The following is a 19,303-nucleotide window of genomic DNA, read 5'->3' as shown; positions in this document are numbered from 1 at the left end:
CCAATGGATTCAGAGCCTGGCTGCTACACCAATAAGAAATATGGGCCCACAATTAGGCTCCAACAACATGAGACCCTGTCTCAAAAGAAAAGTTAAAAATAAAATAGCCAGCTGGGTGGTGATGACACATGCCTTTAATCCCAGCACTTGGGAAGCAGCGGCAGGTGGATTTCTGTGAGTTCGAGGCTAGTCTGGGCTACAGATCAAGTTCCAGGGCAGTCTCCAAAACTACACAGAGAAACCTTGTCTTGAAAAGCCTAAATAAATAAATAGATAAAATGACCATATGACCCATTGATCCCACTGCTGAGTATACACCCCCAAAGAACTGAAAGAAGGTTTCAAAGGGAGGTTTGTCTATAGGTGTTTATGATTGCATTAGTCACGACAGATCAAACGTGGAGACAAAACATCTATCAGCGGATGGATGGAGAGGCAGAATGTGGCTCACATAACAAAAGCAACCCACAGTGACCTTGAACTCTTGATCTCCTGCCTCCACTCCTAAGTGCTGCCTTTTTGTGCTGGGGAGTGAAATCAGGGCTCACTGCATGCTACACAGTGTTCTAAAACTCAGCTCCAGCCTCAGCCCGTATTTGACATTAAAAAATAAAATTGGGCTGGGTGGTGGTGGTGCACACCTTAATTCAAGCACTTAGAAGCCATACGCAAGTGGATCTCTGGGTTTGAGGCCAACCTGATGTACAGGGTGTAAAATACCAGGACAGTCAGGGCTACACAGAGAAATCCTGTCTCAAAAAAACAAAAACAAAAACCAAAAAAAGTGTGTGTGGGGGGGGGCAAGTATGGTGGCATACACCATTAACCCCAGCCATGGAGTGGAAGAAGCAGTTGGGTCTCTGAGTTTTATTTTTTTATTTTATTTCATTTTATTTTATTTCATTTTATTTTTGGTTTTTTGAGACAAGGTTTCTCTGTGACTTTGGAGCCTGTCCTGGAACTAGCTCTTGTAGACCAGGCTGGCCTCGAACTCACAGAGATCCACCTGCCTCTGCCTCCCGAGTGCTGGGATTAAAGGCGCGTGCCACCGCCGCCCGGCTGGTCTCTTAGTTTTAGATCAGACAGGGTTGTACAGTGACTGTGTCTCAAAAACAAGCAAAAGAAGGAAGAAAGGAAAGAAAGGAAATTAGAGACTTTCTTCAGTGTGGACGGACTCTGAGGCTATTGAAATGAGCCAGTCACAGAGTGCTAGCAAGTTTTGTCAACTTAGCACAACCAGAGCTACCTGAAAGGAGGGATCCTCAATTGAGAGAATGCCTCTGTAAGATCCAGTCATGGCGTGCCTTGACTGGGCTGGCGGTCCTGGATTCTGTAAGAAAGCAGGCTGAGTCCAGGCAGTGGTGGCGCACACCTTTAATCCCAGCACTCAGAAGGCAGAGGTAGGCAGATCTTTGTGAGATGGAGGCCAGTCTGGTCTACAGAGTGAGTTCCATAACAGGCAGGACTGTTTCATAGAGAAACCCTGTCTTGAAAATCAAAACAAAACAAAACAAACAAACAAAAAAAGAGAGAAAGAGAGAGAAAAGAAAGGAGGCTGAACAAATCATAGGGAACAAGCCAGTAAGCTGTGTCTCTCCGCAGCATCTACACCAACTCCTGCCTCTAGGCTCCGGCTGTGTTCAAGTTCCTATCCTGGCTTCCTTCAGTGATGGAAACAGAAGCCAATGAACCCTTTCTTCCCCAAGTTGTTTCATCACAGCAATCGAAACCCTAACTAAGACACAAAAACACAAGTGGGGTGAGATTCTGAGGAACCCGCCTGGCTCCATTCTGAAGGAGGCACCATTATGCTGTATTGAGCTGATTTGCTCTGTTTCCTGGAACCTGGCCTTCCCCAACCCATGACCTTGACTTGTTTTTGAGAATACCCTTGCCCTCCCTGACCCTCCCTAATCACGTGGGGACCACTCGGAAGGGCCCAGAGTAAGCCTGAACAGTAGCCCACCTACTCAGCTTCTTCCATTGCTTGGCCCTTCCCCTGTGTACTCCGTCACGGGGAGAACAGTTGGCTAAAAATGAAGACAAGACCCCAGCTGTGTCTAGAGTTGTGTAAAGATAACCACAGACTTGTGTAAGCAACCCCCCTGCTAAGTTTGTACAAACACTATGTTATAAACGCGGTGTGAGTAGTGATATTCCTTTGGCTGTTTTTGTCACAGTTTGGGTACCCATTAAGTTTCTTACATAAACCATATTTTCTTGCCAGTGGCCCCATAAAGTAGGTTTTTTGGGGGAGGGGAGTGTTCAAGACAAGGTTTCTCTGGGTAGTTCTAGCTGTCCTGGAACTCACTCTGTAGACCAGGCTGGCTTCGAGCTCAGAGATCCACCTGCCCATGCCTCCCAAGTGCTGGGATTAAAGGTGTGCGCCACCACTGTCAGACTGTTTTGTTTTGTTTTTAAATATCCATTTATAGATGGGGAATATTAGACTTGGGGATGTTAAAAAAATCACCCAAGATCACACAGTAATAAAGGGACAGAGTTCATTCCTTGGCTGCATAGTTGGAGTTTTTAGCATTCTGTCTTCTTTTTTTTTTAATGTATTTTTTTAATATTTTTATGGTTTATTTAACTTTATTTTATGTTCATTGGTGTGAAGGTGTCAGATCTCCTGCAACTGGATCTTCAGACAGTTGTGAACTGCCATGTGGGTGCTGGGAATTGAACCCGGGTCCTCTGGAAGAGCAGTCAGTACTCTTAACCTCTGAGCCATCTCTCCAGCCCCAGCATTCTGTCTTCTAACTCCTTGGAAGCTGGACTTTTTCTGGGTCCCTTTTTGTTATATTTTCTTTTTAAATGTGTCTACTTCTGATAGAAGTAGTATTTCCCATCTACTAGGCTATTTTATTGTGTCCATTTGTTTTCCATGACAATAGAAAAACTTCACACACCTCATCCCACCAAGTTCAACCAATCAATCCGCTCTGCACAAAGGTAGAACAGATGTCCGCCAGGTGTGGGCGCTGTGACACATTCTCATTCCAGAACAGCGGGCTACCGAGCCCCGAGTCTCTGCAGGGAGTCCGGATTCTTCCGCACAGACCTGTATCCAAGGGCACGTAGATGACTTGACCCCGTGTGCATTCATTCCTCCTTAGAACTCTGAACTTCAACAACCAGCAGCGTGCACAAGCTTTTTCTTGGTCCGCACTGGCACCCTTGAGAGCCAGGTCGATGGGGACAGCAAGATCGACCGCTCATCTTTAACATCGGTCTCTCTTATTTGCAGAGACAAACAGGAAAGGAGTTTGGATCACAAGCGCTAATGCCAGCTCGACCACCTGCATCTGATCTGTTTGATCCTGAGCCATCAATGACCCATCTGAGCTTGTGTTCCCGTCGGTCCCAGGCTGGTTCTTCACCTGGAGCGGCTGGGAGATTAGAGATGAAGAATGTCAAAATCCAAGCCCACAACTAGAAACCCAAAGCTTGACTGTTCCCTCCCGTCCTGAATCGAGGAAAGAGAATCCAGAAGTCCCCACCCAGAATCCACGCCTTCTTCACGCACGGAAAGTCAAACCCTTGGTTCGGCTTCAGTGATCGCTCCAAACTCTGGCACAGCCTGGGTTGGGTCTATTGGATGGAGAAGCCTGGGGCTACCCTACAGGCGTCTGTCCTGCCCCTCAAAGCGCTCGGCACCCGCCTCCCTCTGCCACCAGTTACTTTCTCTTTCTCTTTGCGATCCCCTAGGGTCGCTGTACCGAGAAACAGGTCTCTGCTATGCCCGGGGGCAGAGGATAGGAGGAAAGGTGGGCAGGAGCCTGCTGGGCTCGATCGCCCAGAGCCCTCCCATTCCGGGAGCTGAAGCAGGAAGAGGGTGGGGCCTTCACTCACATGGCCCAAGGAGGTCACTCGCACTTCTGGGGTCTCCTAAAGCCAGGGCCTGTACACAGGAAATGCACCCCCAGCGCGTGGGGCCCAGAGCTGGAATGGGACCAACCTGCCTGGGATGCCGCTATCGCAGACCCTGTTCACCGATCAGGTACGGCTGGCCCCGCTACTCCAAATTTCCACTGCAGTTTCTTCCTGGTGACCCCCATTGTGCTATGTGCTGGGCCTCTCCCCCGGGACCCCAGCCCTGAGGCCCCCCCCATCTCTCTCCATGATTCTCTGTAGCTCCCACTCCCCTCGAGGGTCCTTGATCTAAGCCACTTCAGTTGCCTCATAGCTGCTTCTACACTGGTCCCTCTGCACCCCTCTCCACACCGTCCATATTTCTTCCTGTTAGAACTGGGGCTGCTTGCCTGTAGGTCTTCCTGCTGATCCTGGGCTAGGTTGGGCGTCAGAATTTAAAGAAAAATCCATGGAAGCAGACCTTGGACTATCACGTTTGGAGCACTTTCGATGAATGTTCTAACTCAACTTCGGGGACGCTGGGAGAAGAGGGGACCACTCTCTGAGACTATGTGAATCACCTTTTCAGCAGTATCCCTCCCCCTCCCTCCCACCCCTCACCCCCCCACTCCCGGGGAAGAAAGAGTGAGAAGTCCCCCAACACCCCCACTGCCTGGATGGTCACTGTGACCGCTCTCAACCACACCATTCAGATAACATTTGAGAAAAAAAAATAGGGGCGGGAGATGACTGTAGAGTTGGCTCAGCAGTTAAGAACGTTTGCCGCTTCTGCAGAAGACCCAAGTCCAATTCCCAGCAAACATGGCATGGCTCACAACCATGATCTCCAACTTCAGGGGATCCAAGGCCCTCTCTGGACCTCCTGGCAACTCAGCATCACACATCAACACACCACACATATACGCACATACACATATCCAACATCAAGCGCCATGAGCATATTTTAAAGCCATATATATATGTTATGCCCCCGACCTGCCTACTCCCACACTGACACTGGTTTCTGTCCCCTCTCCTGGCGCTTTTGATCTCGATTCAAGAACTCTTTGAACAGCTCATGGGTAAGAAGGAGGATGGCCCAGTGTATTGCCAAGAAAGTGGAGTGGGAGTGAGCGGTCAGCAGCCGGAGACCACTGGCCCTCCCGCACCCCCAAGCAACCCAAGTGTGTGTGTGTGTGTGTGTGTGTGTGGTGTTGGGTGTGTGTGACAGGGGTGCAGGCTTTTAAGGCTAGTACTTTTATCTGCTGAATCTTCTCCCTGGCCCATACTGGTTTTATTTTTTTTTCTTTTTTCTTTTTTTCGTGTCTTTAGAACGTCAGCTTTCTCTGAACAGCTTTATTCTGTCTAGTGATGAGTAGACCTGTCTAGAGTGACTCCCAGGAGGGGACTCAGCAAGGCACAGCACAGAAAAGCATGTCTTTAATCTTCAACAGAAAGCCCCTTGCCGGCCAGTGTGCTCTACAGGGTTAGGTCTCCTGAAGCCAGGTATAAGCACTTATCTGGGTTTTTTGTTGTTGTTGTTGTTTTTGTTTTTGCTTTTCCAGACAGGGCTTCTCTGTAGCTTTGGAGCCTGTCCGGGAACTAGCTCTTTAGACCAGGCTGGCCTTGAACTCACAGAGACCCACCTGCAATTGTCTGGCAGACACCTATCTGTTAATAGCCTTGACCCTGTGTGGCCTTGTAATCAGGCCTCCCAGTGACAGAGATAAGACCCTCATTCTTCTGACCAACGTTCATTGAAGTCTGGGACTTCTGGCCCTTTATTCTACAGGCTGCTGACTAGGAGGGAGAGGTCCTGCCTGACGCCCTATCCCAATGACAACAAGGATCAGCCGGCCTAACTGGACCTGGCTCTGTCCCAGCTCTATGGTAGGGGAGTTCTGTCTCCTCTTTTTTTTTTTTGGTTTTTTTTTTTTTGTTTGTTTGTTTGGTTTTTTTGGTTTTTTTTTTTTTTTTTTTGGTTGTTACTGTGTTGTGGGAATTTGTGGTGGCAGTTTAACTGCTTTTGTTTGTTTTTTCAGACAGGATTTTGCTATGAAGCCCTGGCTAGCCTGCCACTCACTACATAGATCAAGCAGGACTCAATCTAGGAATAATCCCCCTGGTCCTGATCCCCAAAGGCTATAGTAATAGGTTTGGGTTTTCTCTGTCTATTACCTGGAAACATCTCCCTCAGGGTCATGGAAGGATTTGAGGAGTTCAGACACAAGAAATGCTAAGAGTAGACTATCTCTGTGAAGTTAGGGATTTCTCCAACAGTATATCTGTATGTGTGAGGGGTTGTGTATGTGTGCTCACGTCTGGGAGCCAGAGGCTGATGTCACCTGTTTTCCTCAGTTGCTTTCTGCCTTTTTTATTTTTTTAATGAGCTGAAACAAGGTGCAGATTCTGGCTGGCTGGTCAATGAGCTCCTGTCTTGGTACCCCAATTCTGGGGTTAGAGATGCACACCCCTATGCTTGACTTCTATATTTTCTCTGAGAGTCAGGACTTGTGTGCAAGCGCTTTCCTGACTGAGTTGTTGCTCCGGTACCATTTCCTTGATTCTAAGAACCTCCCTACCCTGCAGAGGTGTCAAGTCAGGAAGGAGCTGGGGTGAAATGCTAAAAGTTATTATTACTTATGGGTGGAAGAGCTTGGGGCCTTCTGTGGTCTCCGCTAGGGGCTCCACTGGAGGGACCAGCACTGGGACGTGGGTACGAGGGTACCACTCTGGTTGCAGCATTTTTCTCTTCTCTCCCCATCTTCCTGCTTGGAAAGACTATAGAGCTTGTCAAAGGTTAAGGGCAGGCGGTGTCTCAGAACTCCAGGGGCCTTGTTCTGCTTGGGGTCACTCCAGGGCACACTCTGACATTTCTGTTTTCTCTCTTATGCCTGCAGAAACCCGATAGAGACGTTATATCAAAGAACATACTACTTCCACTTTAAGAACCTACTCTATGCCAACGGCCGAAAGAATACCTTCTTGTGCTATGAAGTGAACAGGATGGAGCATGGTGTACCTGTCCCCCTTTGCCAAGGGGTCTTTAGAAAAGAGGTACGTGGAGTCCTGGGTTTGATCCTTGGCAGCGCAGAAAAACCAGGCAGAGTGGCTCATGCCTGTGGTCCTAGCACTCAGGAAGTGAAGACAGGAGACCAGAAGCTCAAGCGTATCCTTGGTTATGTAGAGTTTGAGTCTAGCCTGGGTTATGTGAGATCTTGTCTAAACAAATAAATCAATAAATAGTAAATAAATAAATGCCAAGAGGCTGCAGAGGGGTGCCACAAAAGCCTGTGAAAGCCAGGAGGACAGAGAAGGCAGCTAAAATCCTAACCAATGGGAGGCAGAGCCAGGGACTCTCCAGAGCAAGCTCTGGGCACAGTGGGGGACCCTGCCTCAATGTGGAGAGGAAACAAGAAAAAGATCCAGTGTCAATTTCTAGCCACCTCATGTACATGCTCTGGCACACATGTGTTCCAACACACAGGAAAACACACACACACACAAAAAAAAACCTAAATAGATTGTTCAGATTCTTCTCAGAAGAGGCAGGAATTCAGTCTGTTGAGAATATGGCCGGGCACGGCAGTGCACACCTTTAATCCCAACACTCCAGAGGCCTCAGAGGCAGCTGGATCTCTGAGTTTGAGGCCAGCCTGGTCTACAGAGCTAGTTCCAGGACAGCCAGGGCTACCCAGAGAAACCCTGTCTTGAAAAACCAATAAATAAATAAACAAATAGATAATTTTAGAGGAAACAAAACGATGTGTGTGTTGTAGATGCTGCAAATGTTAACTCAGATGAATGAGCTGCATTTCAAGACTCGGGAGCTACCCTTGCCTGGTTAAGGGAACATCTTAGCCCATGCCCTCCCGAGCAGATACGGCAGGCAGATGATATCTAGTTACCCCCAATGGGCATGGCTACCAGCAAGGCTCAGAGTGCTACTGAGAGAAGCCAGGGAGATGCAGAATGGATGTGAGGTTGATAGCTAAACCAAGAATGGTGAGGGATGCGAAATTAAGGAAGGAGGATGGGGAAGAACGGAGACACAGAACCAGTACCAGGATTATTTGTCCGCATGCAACCTGCTCCTCCCCTCCCCATCATGGATTCCCCTTTCTTTCCCAGAATGGCGGCCTCCATGCTGAAGAATGCTTCCTGTACTGGTTCCACACCCACATACTGGAAGTGTTGCCTCCCGGTGAGAAGTACACGATCACCTGGTACACCTCCTGGAGCCCTTGCGATGGCTGTGCGGAGCAGCTGGCCAGGTTCCTGGACACTCACCGCAACCTGAGCCTGGCCATCTTCAGCTCCCGCCTCTACTATTTTTGGCTCCCGAACTACCAGGACAAGCTTCGAAGGCTGCATCAGGCAGGAGCCCAGATGGCTGCCATGGACTTTCCAGGTGAGTGTCTGGGGGTGTGCCCTACGGTGAAGGGGGAGCAGTCGGAGAGTCGGCCTGGAGGGACTGTGGAAAGTCCTGCTGGCCCCTGACTGCTTTCTCTTCTCTTCTATCTCAGAATTTGAAAAGTGTTGGGACAAATTTGTGGACAATCAAGGAAAGTCATTCAGGCCTTGGAAGAAACTTAAAATAAATTTTTGGTCCCATGAATCAACGCTTTGTGATATTCTCAGGTGAGGGGCTTTCTCATGCCTGGCCTTCTTTCTTCTTCCTCCTCCCAAACCTCCTCTTTCTCTGGGGCATCTTGACCCACAAGGCCCTTCCCACTCCCTAATCTGGTGTCTCCCATCATGACATCATGATTGAATCCAGTTGCTAAACAGAAGTGACTTGGTGTGAGTATAAGCATGGAGATTGGAAGGTAGAGAAATTCCAACAAGGCAGCCGTGAGGGAATGAAGAGATGGTTCAGCAGTTCAGAACACTGCACTTCCAGAGGACCCGGGTTCAATTCCCATCACCCACATGGCAGCTCCAATTGTAACTCCAGTTCCAGGAGAATCCTGCACCCTCACACAGACATGCATGCAGGCAAAGCACCAATGCACATAGAAAATACATTTTTAAAAAAAAGCAGCCACTGAGCGCCCACGTTTTTAATCCCAGCATTTGGGAGACAGAAGCAGGCGGATCTCTGATTTACTTAAAGGCCAGCCTGATCTACAGAGTGAATTCTAGGACAGCCAGAGCTACACAGAGAAACCCTATTTCAAAAAACAAACCAAAAAAAAATTAAAAATTTTTTTAAAAAAAAAAAGCAGCTTTGAGTGCTCAGAGGAAGGAAGAGGTTGCTAGAGTCCCAGCTGCCGTGAAGTCACCCACCGATGCTAAGCCAGCTTGTGCTCTCTGCGGGTCCAAGAGGCTGACAGGCAGCTTTTCTGAGGCTCTCCACTGCCTTATAGATGGTCCCTTCTTGTTAGGTCATTGTGTGCTGTGTGGTCCTTCTTTCCTAGCCTCCCTCTGTCCAAATTTCCTCTTCCCATGAGGCCTGGATTAGGACCTGCCTAAATGGTTGCACTCGGAGTCAGGCTTAGGACCTTGAACTTGGGTTCCTTTTGTTGTTGCTGTTGTTTGTTTTTCAAGACAGGGTTTCTCAGTAGCTATGGAGCCTGGCTGGTCTCGAACTCACAAAGATCCGCCTACCTCTGCCTAGGGAGTTCTGGAATTAAAGGTGAGCACCACTACTACCCCGCCCTGGGCAGTAGGAGGCTTCTTTGTGTCCTTGCTCTGGTTGTCAGCCTACAGGAGAACCCCTGACCACGCCCTAACACCCTCTTTGTCTAGACCTTGCTATACCCTAGAGCCCTCCCCCCCACGTGGAGTCCTGGGTGGGGGTGCGGTGCCAGTGAGCCGCAGGGACTGGGGCCTGAACTAAAAGGAATGGTGGACTATATACCTCCATAAACGGCTGGGGAGAGGAGGGTGGAGGAACAAGATGGGTGAGCGTAGAAGCAGGCTGACAAGATGGCTTGGTGGGTCAAGGTGCTTGGCACGCGAGCCTTGCGACATGAATTTTGATCCCTGGAACCCACATAAAGGAGAAAGGAGAGAAACAGCGCTATCGTTGCCCTCTGACCTCCAGACTTAGGCCATGGAAGGTATGCACCTACATCATACACATACATGCGCTCACACTCAAAATAATAATATAAAATAATACAATTAAATAGTTTTGTTTTTTTTTTAAGAGTAGAAGGCCGAGTCAGGCAGTGGTGGCGCATGTCTTTAATCCCAGCCCTCGGAAGGCAGAGGCAGGAGGATCTCTGTGAGTTCAAGAGGGACAGCCAGGGAATGCACATCTGGCACCAGGCAGGATGGGAAGTGAGACCAGGAGGTGGGTGTTTCAAGGAAGCTCAGGCAGCATGCTGATGGATTGGCCAGGGACCATAGCCCTTGGTAGACCATTTCATAACACCATGAGAAGCAGGAGCTCTGCTTAACCCGGATGACTCCAGGCCCACAGACTCAGAGGCAGGGGTGCCATGAGCTCACTGTGTGATGGCCAGAGAAAGCCCATCTTCCTCTGGGCTGTTGGTATGTCATTTGAAGGCAGCATCTAGGGGTCCTCTGGCTGGGTCAGCATGTTTGCCTTCCAGATCTTCCCCAAAGGGAGAGGTATATCATAGGAGCCCTGATGTGGCCCCAAGCTCCAGTGTCCCAGTCACCAACATTGTCCCTCATGAGTAAGACTGCTTCTTGTGCTGGGAGATCCTTAGGCTTGTTCTTGAGACCTGCCCCCAAATGTCTAATAGCTGCCTGAGCCTGGCATGGCTCCCTTGGCAGCAATCTCCTCTCTGCCCGTGGCTCATAGAGTTGGTGTTTTCTGTCCCTCACAGTGCCTCTTAAGTCTGGAGACGTGAGAATATTCTCGAGGGAGAAGCCAGGGTTCCACTCCTTGATGTGGGACGTGCCTCAGCACTCTGACTTGGATAAGCTGCCAGTATACAGATGTGATCTCTTCCTAAAAGGACCCGGCTCATCCCGAAATATTCCTCGGACAATGGGACAGAATGCGGGGAGGGAAAGGGTGTCTCTAAACTCTTGCCTGAACCTCTGTTAACGTCAGGAGTGGAGCCAGGGCAGGATGGAGGCTGAGGGTGGGGAGGAGGTACAGAGGGTAATGGTGAGGGGAAGACCTGCTGGGGACTCTTGGTCTTGTGAGAGCCAGGCCCTGAGGTGACAACTTTTACAGAATGTTCTTTGTATTCTCTAATCTGAGGATCCTTGGTTGAGACTTGCCAGAGCAGACTGACAGCTTCAGGAATGTGAACTTGAAGTCCGTGTCCTTGTAGCTTAGACCTGGCAGGCCCTGGGTGGGAGCCACCTCTTCCCCAACCCTATTTCTGCTGCTTCCTGCAAACAATGAGGGCCACAGAAGCAGCAGCTGGAGGAGGAGGGAGCACAGCCAAGCAAACCTGGCCACTCTCCAGCCATGTTCTTCATTTGCAACGTGACCTCTAGAGACTCAGTTTCTCTGTGCGCTTGAGACCTCTTCTGAGATGTCAGAGCCACAACCCCCCCCCCCCTTTCTGTATTGCTGAGATAGCAGGTAGGGCAGAGGTGCTACCTTCTCTGAGGCTGGAGAGGAAATCCTGTGCCTTGAACCACACCAAGCGCCAGTTAGGAGTGAGTGAAGAAGGCACCATCTGCCCTTCCCCCTTTGTGGGGGAAGCTCTGCACCCACCTCCCTCTCTGGCATTTACTTCCTCTTTCCTTTTGGATCTCTGTTCAGACTGCATGGGGAGACTTGTCTCCATCCTAGGCTCTGCTTTGTCAAGTCAGAGGACAACAGGAAGAAGGGTGAGCCCGAGCCAACCTAACTGCCCTGGGCCCTCCTGTTCCGGGGTGGGGCCTCTAGATCACTATCAGGGTCTCAGACAGAGCCTACTTGGTAGGAAGTGGAGCCCCAGACCCAAGGACCCAGAGCAGGACTAGGATCAACCTGCCCAGGATACCCCACAGGATGCCCCAAGACAGGTATGTGGGAGGCTTGAAAACAGAAAATATTGATGGACAGAGCCCAAGGAGATTAGAAACAAGAGAGCCACCCCACCTAGAGACACTGGTAGGGGTGTGTGAGTCTCAAGCAGGTGTTTTAGGAACCCAGTCACAAACCAGGGACTTTCCCAGGGCCACAGATGGCTTCCAGAGAGCGGAACAGTACCAGCTGTTTCGTCTCTCTCCCTCCCACTCCAGGTCCTGCCTCTTCAGAAGCCCTAACTCTTTGCCCAGTTCTGTGCTTTTAGCTTTGTTTCCAATGCATTTATATATATTTATAATTTTAAAATCAATGCACAAAATAATGGATTTAATTGTGGGGTTTTCACAAATAATATATCATAGTTGGCTCTCACACACACGCACCCCAGTGAGTTCTTGTTCCCTCGCCCACTGGACCCTTCCTCACCACATCTCCCTTTTACTTTCACACACACACAGACACACACGCGCACGCGCACACACGGTCTCCAATAAGCACATACTTTCCCCCTTCATGGCTGAAGAAAACCCCATCATGTAACCAGGCTCCCTTTTCTTCACCCATTCCTCTGCTGATGGACACACCCAGGCTGGCCCCGTATTTTGGCTTTTGTGGGTATCAGAATAAACACAGATGTGCAGTTGCCTCTGCAATGTGACTTGGAGTCTTTCCCATGTATTCTGAGGAGTGGTGTGTGGGGGTCATGTGATAGTGAATGCTTGGCTGTCTGCTGAACCTCTGTGCTCTTGCATGGTGACTGCACTAGCGTGTGCCTAGCCACAATGCCAGGGCTTCTTCCCTACACCCATTCCTCATCAATATTTGTGGTCGCTTATTTATCTTTTTCATGTTTTTGTTTACTTTTATTAGACAGGGTCCTTCATCACAAAGCCCTAGGTGGCCTAAAGCTCACTATGTAGACCATAACTTGCTGTAATCCTCCTGCCTCTACTGCCCAAGTGCATGAGGTATTGCTGCGTGAGGCAGAGACTCAATATAGCTTGTGGTGTGGGGCATGTGTATGGGTTCATGTGTGTGTGTGCATGTTGGGAATGGCAGAGGAATGCTGGGTATTCTCACCAAGTGGGCCACACGGGCTGGATGGCCGGCTCCAGGCATACCCTGGACAAAGTGTGCAGTATTGGGATTACAGGCCCAAACCTCTATAGCTGGCTTTTTCCATGGGTGCTTGGGATCCAAACCAGGTCCTCCTGCCTGTATGGCCAGTGTCTCACCACTTCAGTCACGCATGGTCAGGGTCTCACCACCTCAGTCACCCAGCCTCAGTGCATTCCCCCCCCACACCCGGCCAAAGATGCTGAACATTTTTTCACCATGTGTCGATTTCATGTACTTCTGTTTTGTTTTGTTTTGAAGACAGGGTTTCTCTGTGTAGCCCTGGATGCCCTGGAACTCATTCTCTAGACCAGGCTGGCCTCAAACTCACAGAGATCCCCTTGCCTCTGCCTCCCGAGTGCTGGGATTAAAGGCGTGTGCCACTGCCACCCAGCTTCCTTTGTACTTCTTTTTTTTTTTAAAGATTTATTTAATATGTATTCAACATTCTGCCTACATGTATGCCCGCACGCCAGAGGAGGGCGCCAGATCTCATTACAGATGGTTGTGAACCACCATGTGGTTGCTGGGAATTGAACTCAGGTCCTCTGGAAGAGCAGCCAGTGCTCTTAACCACTGAGCAATCTCTCCAGCCCCTCCTTTGTACTTCTTGTGAGAACTGTTTGATTCATTTCTCATTTACTGATTGGATTGTGGGTTTCGGTGTTTATTTATTTTTTTTAGCTCTTTATCTTCAATGTATGAATTCCCTGTTAGATGTATGACTGGCAAGGATTCTCTCTCATTCTATAAAAGAGCCTCAACCCTTTTTGTGTTGTGTTTGTGTATGGGTAAGGGGGTGCATGTGTGGCAAGGAGCGCGTGTGCAGCTCAGAGGACAACTTGGGAGAGTTAGTTCCCTCCCACATGGGTGTGTGACCTTTCCCTCTAAGGCACATGTACACACACACACACACACCAGGCACAGATGCCTCAAGTACACTGGGAAAACCCCCAGCTCCTCAAGGGCTCCAAGTTAGGAGAAACAAAAGAACAGTCGGAGGCCAAATTCCCCAGTCCCCACATAGTCACCAGAGGCTAAATTGCTACCTGGGGACGGTGCACGCGCACATAGATAAAGACGAAATAGAATTGCTTTCAAAGGACCGGCCTAACACTAGGTGAGGTGGCACAGATCTTGGTTGGTTGGTTGGCTTGGTTTGGTTTGGTTTTTCTGAGACAGAGTCTCCGTGTAGCTCTGGCTGTTCTGGAACTCACTCTGGAACCAGGCTAGGCTTAAACTCAGAGATCGACCTCCCCCCCGCCCCGCCCCATGCCCTCCCAACTCCCAGTCAGTGGCACAGGCTTTTAATCCTAGCACCAATAGGGTGGATCTCTATGAGCTCAAGGCTAACCTGCTCTACAGGGTGAGTTTTAGGTCTACCAGAGCTACACAGTAAGACCTTGCCTTTAAAAACAAGGCAAGTTTTTTGCCAAATCTAGCTGGGCGGTGGTGATCTCCATGAGTTTGAGACCAGCCTGATCTACAGAGCGAGTTCCAGGATGCGCTCTAAAGCTACACAGAGAAACCCTGTCTAAAGAAAAAAAAAAACAAAAAAAAAAAGAAAAAAAGATCTATCTGGTAGGCACAGGCAAGGAGGCACGAATGGGCATAAGTAGGTTTGGGATCATCTTGAAGAAAAAGTACTTTGAATGTTGTAAGACCCCATCAGAGAGCACCCATCCTCCCCTGGGTTCCGGCTGCCCTTTTGGCCCCTTTATCCTTGGTGTAGGTTTATAAATTTCGGCTGTGGAATACGCTGAAGGATAGTTCCGCCTGGCTGTTTATGTGCCGCTAACCCCCAGCGTTCCCGTGTGTTGCTAGTTGGATCGCCGCCTGGATGTTATCTGTGTGCTCAAGTGTGCCTGTGCCCACGCCCGCACCCACATTTCTTGGGGAAGCGAGGGACTTGATTTCACAGGGCTCTGAGGGCCACAGAACGTTACCTTCCAGCAAGATCTGGCCTAGATAAGAGAAGCTTGGGCACGGCCGAGAACGCTCGGTGGTTAAGAGTGCCAGCTGCTCTTGCAGAGTCACTCACGCCAGGTCTCTCATAATTGCCTGTAAGCCCAGTTTCAGGACGGTGACACTCTCTTCTAACGTCTGTGGGCACCTGCACACATGTGCACACACACCCCCACCCAACCCCCACATCACTAAAGATGAAAACTAAAATCTTTTTGTTGTTGTTGTTTTTGTTTTTCTGAGGCAGGATTTCATTGTGTAGTCCTGGCTGTCCTGGAACTCGCTCTGTAGACCAGGCTGTCCTCGAACTCACAGAGATCCGCCTGCCTCTGCCTCCCAAGTGCCGGGGATTGAAGGTGTGTGCCGCCACTGTCCAGCTTAAAATCCTTTTTAAATGAAAGGAAGGTTTCATTGATCTTGCACAATGAACTTAACCTTAGACCAGGCAAGGGGCAAAGCAGAGGGGCAAAACCCCGTTATCCGTTAACCTGTATTTGCAGTTTTGCACACACGAGGCATGTGGTCCCCCTGAGAACATGGGGTTACTTTCTCCTGAAGTATCAGGCAAGTGGGGATGGAGGTGACAGACTGATGATGCAGACATCAAAAGCAGAGGCAGATAAGTCATTAGATCATCAGGCAGGGCAGTAGGAAGTGTGGGCCTGCTTCTGTGGGGGGAGGTTTCTACGTTGGCAGTGACGGCATGTAACCACGTCAACTCAAGTTTGGACTAATGACCAGCAAGAGCCAGACCTTGAGTCAAAAAATGTCTCGGGCCAGTCAGTGGTACCACATACCTTTAATTCCAGCAGAGGTAAGCAGATCTCTGAGTTTGAGGTCAGCCTGGTCTATAGAGCAAGTGCTAACCTCTGACCGCTACACGTGCTATGGCATTTATTCGTGCATAATGGCACGCATGCACACAGCCAGAATTAATAAACAGATAAATACATGTAAAGCATTTTCTAGAATGGTTCAGCGTGACCGTCATTCCTAACTGGCATCCACGGGCAGTGTGGGGCAGTGTACAGCGTGAGAGGGGGAACTCCCCAGTGCACCTGCACCTTCCCCCTCCTTGGCCAGGGTTGGCTTGAGTTGGCTGAGCCCAGAGTTCACATTTTCACACCTTGCCTTGTTTGTTTCTTATCTAGAAGCCCAGAGAGTCTGCTGAGAGAAAACACATTCTACTTACAATTTAACAACGGGCACCGGGTCCAGCCAGTCCAGCATCGCTACTACCAAAGGAAAACCTATCTGTGCTACCAGCTGGAGCGGTGCAGTGACCAAGAGCCACTCAAAGGCTGCCTGCAAAACAAGGTGCCACATGGGTTCTCAGAGCCGGATGGAGAGGCAGCCAGGGACTTCCCCTCTCCACTACATCATGCACACGTTGAGGGTCTTGGCTTTCACTTCCCTCTCTTTTTGTTTTGCACACACTGGGGCTCAGTCTTTTGCTGGCCCTGGATCATGTGAAGCTGTAACCTTGTATAGTTCACGCTTCTGCCCTTCAAGGTGCCCTCACTCAGTGTTTGAGCACCCTCCCGGCTTAGCCTTTTTACTGCATTGAAGAAACACACAGAAACCAACCTCTTCACTGCTGTCTCCCAGCCTGAGTCCTGATTAAAACATCTTTGAAAGGCTCTTGCCCTGCATAGTGGCCCACATCATTAATTCCAGCACTAGAGAGGCAGAGATGCGTGGATCTCTGTGAGTTGAAGGCCAGCCCGCTCTATCTATATAGTGTGAGTTTCAGGATAGTCAGGGCTTTACAGAGAGACCCTGTCATTAAAAAAAAAAAAAATCAAAAGAAGAAAAGAAAACCTCTCCAGTCAGTGTCCTGAAGTGAGGTCACAGCATTGGGGACCATAACTTGAAAGCATCAACTGTTTGCTGACACCTTCTCTCTGGGCACCTCTGAGATCCTTGTCAAGTTTAGAAAAGGCTGTGGTGCTTTGGGAATGTGGAGTTAGTGGGTGAGTGCCCTCCTCACACTAGGCAAGACATTAGGATATTCATAAGAAAGAGCCCCTGGTCTCCAAGCTTGCCCCCAGCCACATGATGTCCGGATTCTTTCTGCCTTCCAACTCTTCCTTCTCTCTGCCTGGACTCCCCTCAGAAAGGTAAACACGCAGAAATCCTCTTCATTGATGAGATGCGTTCCTTGAAGCTGGGTCAAGAGCGAATCACCTGCTACCTCACATGGAGCCCCTGCCCGAACTGTGCCCAGGAACTGGTTGCATTCAAAAGGGATCACCCGTGCCTAGTCCTGCGTATCTATGCCTCCCGCCTGTACTTCCACTGGAGGAGGAAGTACCAGGAGGGGCTGTGTTCTATGTGGAGATCAGGGATCCAGGTGGACGTCATGGACCTCCCACGTAAGAAGGGACCACAGCCACCAGCAGGCAAAGGTTTCCCAGCTCCAAGAGGACTAGTCATACCCAGGAGGATGGGGGTGACGCTGGGCAGGAAGGAAGGGTGCTGGCTCTGCTGAAGCCAAAGATTTGCCTCCACCCAGAAGGGCGGATTCTATGGGGAGAGTAATACCCTGGGAGGGGAAGGTGGGAGGACGATGGAGGAAAGTCTCTGGAAGCCTAGGGCCTCACTGGCTACCCTCTTTTCCATCTCAGAATTTGCTGACTGCTGGATAAACTTTGTAAACCCCCAAGTGCCGTTCAGGCCGTGGAAGGAACTGGAGAAAAACAGCAGGTGTATACAGAGAAGGCTCGGGAGGATCAAGGAGGTGAGATCCGACATCCAACTTGCTACAAACTCCGCCCTCTTACTAGAGGCCCCTCCTACAGTAGACGCTGCTTCCCGCTTCAGGCTCCACCCTCTTCTGCAGTACTGCCTTCCGCCATCCTGCTTGCAGGTTTTCTTTCGCTTAGCTGGGCTTTGGAGTCCCTGCTATCCACACTCCGCCCCCCACACCCTCCTCTCTAGACATCTTTTGTTCTCTCCCACCAGGGCCTCCCAGTCCTTGCCTTCTCTACCTCCCTCAGGCGCTCTCACCTCTTTGTCCCTGTTTTTTCCATGAATGTCCCTATAGCCTCTCTGCTCCCTTTCTCCTGCCGGTTTGCACAACCTAATTTCTCTCTCAACAGTCCTGGGGTCTGCAAGACTTGATGAATGACCTTGAAAATCTACAACTTGGACCCCCATTGTCCTGAATGGCAAGAAGAGATTCAAGGCAGTCTCTAGCATGTCTTTCGGCTTCCATCCCAACACCAGATCCAGAAGACTGTTCTCTTCCTGTTTTTTGGTTTTGGTTGTTTTTTGTTGTTGTTGTTGTTTTGTTTTTTGTTTTTGAGACAGGGTCTCATTGTGTAGTTTGCTACTCTGGAACTTGCTACTAAACTAGGCCCTGTCTGAAACTCATGGAGATCCACCTGCCTCTGCCTTTTGAGTACTAGGATTAAGGCATGCTCCACCATTTTGGAGGTTGCACCACCATCCCGGACCTTTCCTTCCTTTCTTTTATTATCAACTTATCTTTAGTTTTCATTGATAGGTGCTTAATTTTGTAATTGAAAATTTTAAACTGGTCCTGGCATGGTGGTTCACACCCTTAATCCCAGTAACTGGGAGGCAAAGGCAGGAGGATCTCTGAAAGTTGGAGGGCAGCCTGGTCTACATAGCAAGCTCAGAACAGCCAGGAACTTCTACACAGAGAAACCCTGTCTCAAAAAAAGATAAATAATAAATAAATGAAAAGGAAAAAGAAAAAAGAAAAAGAAAGAAAAAATTAAGTTGGACATGATGGGTCATAACTGTAATCAACACTTGAGAGGCTGAGGCTGGAGGATTGCTACAAGTTTGAGGTCAGCTTGGGGTACACAAAAAATTAAAAAATAAAATCAAGAGAAAAAACAGTTGAGTTTTTGTTTGTTTGTTTGTCTATTTTGAGACACACTTTAAGGGGCTGGAGAGATGGCTCAGAGGTTAAGAGCACTGGCTGCTCTTCCAAAGGTCCTGAGTTCAATTCCCAGCAACCACATGGTGGTTCACAACCATCTATAATGGGATCTGGTGCCCTCTTCAGGCATGAACACCTACATGCAGGCGGAACACTGTATACTTGATAAATATTTTTTTTAAAAAAAAAGAGAGACGGTTTAAGCCCCCTGGGTGCTGGGATTAAAGGTGTGTGGCACCACTACCCAGCTAGAACAAACAGTTTTAAAATCCAAATTCTTCAGTGTTAGGTATTTTGTCTTAAGCCAAACCTATCCACCGCGCCAACACAAATCAAACCAAATCAGACCAAATAAAAGGTGCCCATGTTTAATGCAATACTCACAGGTGGCCCTGGGAAAAGCATGGAGAGGGAGAGAGAGACCAGGCAAAATCCGGAGATCACGTGTTCATTCTCTGGGGGGTAGTTTAAATATCCTGAGGGAGTGGTCCTGACCTTCCCTGGGG

General features: G+C 49.3%; 1 protein-coding gene across 3 annotated transcripts; it reads left to right on the top strand.

The window, feature by feature from the left end:
* The first annotated feature begins 3,712 nt into the window (after positions 1-3,712).
* Positions 3,713-18,753, top strand: LOC125413393 (DNA dC->dU-editing enzyme APOBEC-3-like). 3 transcript variants are annotated; one of them, XM_087898968.1, is made up of 9 exons: positions 3,803-4,003; positions 5,648-5,745; positions 6,756-6,912; positions 7,987-8,266; positions 8,382-8,496; positions 16,036-16,201; positions 17,001-17,259; positions 17,512-17,624; positions 17,986-18,753. In XM_087898968.1, exons 3-9 carry the CDS (start codon positions 6,862-6,864, stop codon positions 18,049-18,051), a joined length of 1,050 nt encoding a protein of 349 aa, XP_087755094.1. In that variant the 5' UTR covers positions 3,803-4,003; positions 5,648-5,745; positions 6,756-6,861; the 3' UTR covers positions 18,052-18,753. The 3 variants fall into 3 exon arrangements, with proteins under 3 accessions (XP_087755092.1, XP_087755094.1, XP_087755093.1); XM_087898966.1 differs by lacking the exon at positions 5,648-5,745 and having other exon boundaries at positions 3,713-4,003; XM_087898967.1 differs by lacking the exons at positions 3,803-4,003; positions 5,648-5,745 and adding an exon at positions 4,296-4,427.
* The last annotated feature ends 550 nt before the right edge of the window (positions 18,754-19,303 follow it).

The sequence above is a fragment of the Myodes glareolus genome, chromosome 19 (genome assembly GCF_982192425.1).
Source record: "Myodes glareolus chromosome 19, mMyoGla1.1, whole genome shotgun sequence".
Classification (NCBI taxonomy): domain Eukaryota; kingdom Metazoa; phylum Chordata; class Mammalia; order Rodentia; family Cricetidae; genus Myodes; species Myodes glareolus.
The sequence above is the reverse complement of the archived record's forward strand: the minus strand, read 5'-3'. Positions and strand labels throughout refer to the sequence as shown.